This window comes from Cheilinus undulatus, linkage group 21, assembly GCF_018320785.1.
Source record: "Cheilinus undulatus linkage group 21, ASM1832078v1, whole genome shotgun sequence".
NCBI classification, from domain to species: Eukaryota; Metazoa; Chordata; class Actinopteri; order Labriformes; family Labridae; genus Cheilinus; species Cheilinus undulatus.
In genome coordinates this window covers 280,681-285,250 of record NC_054885.1, presented here as the reverse complement: position 1 = coordinate 285,250, position 4,570 = coordinate 280,681, and the positions used below count along the sequence as shown (strand labels likewise).

Genomic DNA, 4,570 nt, shown 5'->3' with positions numbered 1-4,570 from the left:
CTTCCCTACATTCTGGTCCATCCCTACATCCCAGTCCATCCCTACATACTGGTCCATCCCTACATCCTGGTCCATCCCTACATCCTGGTCCATCCCTACATGCTGGTCCATCCCTACATCCTGGTCCATCCCTACATCCTGGTCCATCCCTACATGCTGGTCCATCCCTACATCCTGGTCCATCCCTTCATGCTGGTCCATCCCAACATCCTGGTCCATCCCTACATCCTGGTCCATCCCTACAGCCCAGTCCATCCCTACATCCTGGTCCATCCTGGTTCATCCCTACATCCTGGTCCATCCCTTCATGCTGGTCCATCCCTACATGCTGGTCCATCCCTACATCCTGGTCCATCCCTACATGCTGGTCCATCCCTACATCCTGGTCCATCCCTACATCCTGGTCCTTCCCTACATCCTGGTCCCTCCCTACATCCTGGTCCATCCCTATATCCTGGTCCTTCCCTACATCCTGGTCCATCCCTACATCCTGGTCTTTCCCTACATCCTGGTCCATCCCTACATCCTGGTCTTTCCCTACATCCTGGTCCATCCCTACATCCTGGTCCTTCCCTACATCCTGGTCCATCCCTACATCCTGGTCCATCCCTACATCCTGGTCTTTCCCTACATCCTGGTCCATCCCTACATCCTGGTCTTTCCCTACATCCTGGTCCATCCCTACATCCTGGTCCTTCCCTACATCCTGGTCCATCCCTCAGGTCTTCTGACCCGGTTTAGTGCCTTTTTAGTCTAAAGGTTCCCGTTCTAGTGAATCCGTAGCGTCCACTCTTCCTCTCCAGCTGTGTCGTTCTGCTCCAGCAGTCTTTCTCCTCTCAGACATCTAATCTCTGATCTGGATCTGTGGATCTGTGTTTTCTGCTGTTTTTCGTGTTTTTGATGCTTTGCTGTTGTTTTTCTGTGTTTTTTTCATTCTGACGTTTGTGGAGCGCTCTGTGACGTGGTTCTGTGAACGGTGCTATATAAATGAAATATCTTATTTAGAGGGCGGTCTGGGAGAAATGCTGGTCTAGCTCTGGTATTCTGGGGGTTCTGGCTACAGGAAGACCTAGACCACAGTGAGCTGGACTGATTGGAAGCTTTCAGACGAGGTTGGCTGACTGTTTTAAGGCTGGATTTAGATCATAGGTGATTTCTGGGCCATATTACTCTGCTGCAGTCTGGACCGGGACACTGTTGAGAATGATCTCACTGAGTTCTCTCCTGGTTGGATGAAGGCTAAATCTAATAAATCAGCATGTTTATTGTAGGGCTGTGGAAGTTTTCAGGGAGGAATGTGAAAAGCAGGAGTGGGACGGTCCCATGAATATGGGGATGTTTGCACAGTGAAGTCCAGCTGCAGTCATAGCTCCAGATCTGACAGGACTATCATCCTTTAACATGAGAATCACTGATGGGAGCATGTCTGATAACGTCCCTGCTAGACCTTCTTCCTGTTAATCTGGCTACCAGCTCAGTAGACAGAGACCTGGTTGATCACTGAGACCTGGACCAAGCTCACATCCCTGCACAGACCGGTTCTAGGGTGGGTCCTCTGTGGTCATTATTTTATGATTCAGGCTGTCCCTGTAGCTGAGCCCCTGAAAGCTCTCACCTTTAACCTTCTGGGCGGCCATGTTCCTCATCAGGAAGTTAAACACTGATGAGAAATCCCACGATCAGTTTTCATCATGAACATATGAGCGAGTATGATTTCAAATTAAAATATGTCTAAGATCAATAACGAAACATTATCTAACTGATAAACTTCTCTGAGATTAAATCAGCTTTAAATCAATAACCTCCAGTCTTTAGTGCCTTTTTACATCTGTATGAATATTTCATGTTTCTCTGATGGACCTCTGAAGGCTCTAAAGGGTTAATTCTGACTTCCTGCCTCTCTTTATTTAAATGGGATGAAAATCTTCCTGCAGGTCTCTGCAGTCAAATTCCCTTCTTTCCCTAGATTTAAGAAGCAAATCTTTTTCACAATAAGACGAAGTCAAGGAGGATGATGAGCTCAGAACTTTAATTATTCATGGATCAGAGTATATGAAGCATTAGGAACTCCCCCATGTCCACTTTCCCCTCATTAATATTCATGAGGACGCTCTGCTCGCTACAGTCGGCTCTAAACGCCGTCAGTGATCAGCACGCCGCCAGCCTCCTGCTCTCACCTCCTCTCTTTGGTTATAAATGTTTTCATGCACACAGGCGGAGACACGTGCACCAATAAAAATCACAGAACCTTAAAAAAGTCTCAGAGTCCACGCCGATCCATGCTGCAAGGATCCGAGTCCTCGCCGTTCTCCATGCTGGACGGATCCGGGTCCACGCCGTCCTCCTGTCAGAGGTTAAACATGGGCGGCCTATAGTAGCTCAGTGGCTTCTTCATGTTGGACCGCTTCCTGTTCTCCTTGGTGATGGGGATGAGGACCACGCCCACCACGAACACCATCAGCCCGATGGACAGCAGCGCCGGGCCCAGGATGTTGGTCACCTTCCTGCAGTGGCCGGCAAAGTACACGCCGCTGATGATGATGCCGCACGCCAGGAAGCTGCCCCCAGTGGTCATGAGGTGGATGGGGAACCAGAAGACCTCGCATTTGTCCTCGCCGGGGGGTGTGTCGGCCGTCAGGAGGGACTCGTTACGGGACAGGCTGAACACGGTGGACTCGGTGCGACTGGGGGGCGTCAGCTGGTCCCTGGACTCGGAGAGGGTGCACTCTCCCAGGGGGATGTTCTCCGGGCTGCCTCGCATCGCCGCCTCGATGGCTCTGAGGGAGGAAGAGGAGGAAGAAGAGGAAGAAGTCATGGTCATAACTCCTAATCCTGATCTAACCTGCTGAACTTCTCCAGACTTTACTCCAACAGCGAGTCCACCAGAGACCGTTTGATCCTGACCAGAGTGGAGCAGTCAGTACAGTAGATGTGAGGTTATTTTAGGAGAGGGGGGGTCAGGGTGGAGCATGCAGCAGCAGGAGGAAGAGGAGGGGGAGGGGGAGGGTCAGAGGGGTAAATATAACACCATGGAGGGACGGCCCCTCTACACCAACATTACAGTAAAAATACTAAAGACTCAACGCCATAACCTGAAAACGTCATGTTTACTGTCCACCAATCACCCGTTAGATATTTAACTCTCTGAAAGCAGAGGCACAGGTGTGGTGCTTCAACTGACGCGCTCTTCCCTCCGTGGTGATAAAAGAGTAAAAACGATGTTTAAGGATTAAAACACTTCTATCTCTTCTTTGTAAAACGAGCTGACAGAAAACCAAGGCAGTCTAGGCAGACTCTCCTGGTGCCTTGTCCTCTCCCTGCTTCTTTGTTCCTCATCCACGTCAATGCCAGAGACAGAGTGGAAAACAGGAATGGGCCAATCAGGGAAAACACTGTGCTTCATCACTGCTCTGCCAGCAGACTGTCAGGAAAACACAGCAGGAACCATTTTCAGATTATAAAGATTATTATTAAATGAGGAAACAGTTACTGAAAAAAAAGACAAAAAATAAAATGGAATAAAATAACATAAAATAGAATAAAATGGAATAGAAGAGAAGAGAAGAGAACAGAATAAAATAAAATAACAGATTAAAATAAAACAACACAGAATATAAAATAGAAGAATAGAATAAAATAGGAAATAACATTATATAGAATAAAACAAAATAAAATAAAAAGAAATAGAATAGAAGAGAATAGAACAGGTAAAAATTAAAAAAAGAATAGAATACAATAAAATAAAAAAATAAAATAAAATAGAAAAGAACGATAACATAAATGAAAAAAAAATAAAATGAATAAAATTAAAAAATAGAATTAAATAACAGAACAGAATAAAATAGAAAAAAATAAATCAAATGAAATAAAATAATTTAAAAAATCAACCATGATTGATATAATTTGGCTTTTTAAGCAGTCACTTAATTTAAATGACAGATTTTTATTAAAGTGTTTGACTTTTCAGGAATCTGTTTTGACTTTCACATTTAAGAGAGATTCTTTTTCTTATTTTTCCAAAAAGCCAAACTATATTGACCATGACTGATAAATAAACTTGATAAAAATCTAAAAAATGTTTGAGCTCTCCTGGCAGCTTAGTCAGATTTTATTTGACCATGTGGCTCCAGTGATGGTGAACAAACCTGGACTGACATGAGAACATCTGACGGTAGAGATCAGCTGACGGAGTTCACAGCTACTCTGTCTCTGATTGGCCCATAATGTGACAGACAGAATGTTCATCCAATCAGCCTCTGAGTTTTATTTTGAAAGGCCCCCTTCCTAAACGCCGTCTCTGGGGTGTTGCCCAGGTGGATATGCCACGTTTGGTTTCAAATCTATCCACGGTCCGATCAAAAACCTTCAAAAAGCAAGAAACAAGAAAAGAAGGATGCAGAGAAGAGTAAGCACTGCACAGAGAGAAACATCTTCCTCATGCTTTTAAATACTCCAAGAGCACATGACGGAAAATCAGACAGATTTCTGCCCTGAATAACGAGTTCTGGTCCAGGACTCCAGCAGTCGCTCACTGTCCTGCAGATAAATCTGCCCAGCAGCAGAAGGAGGG

General features: G+C 45.4%; 1 protein-coding gene across 1 annotated transcript; it reads right to left on the bottom strand.

Annotated features, from left to right (window-relative positions):
- Positions 1-2,347: 2,347 nt before the first annotated feature.
- Positions 2,348-2,815, bottom strand: LOC121529519 (phosphoinositide-interacting protein-like). The gene has a single exon (XM_041817435.1). It carries the CDS (start codon positions 2,813-2,815, stop codon positions 2,348-2,350), a length of 468 nt encoding a protein of 155 aa, XP_041673369.1.
- Positions 2,816-4,570: the final 1,755 nt, after the last annotated feature.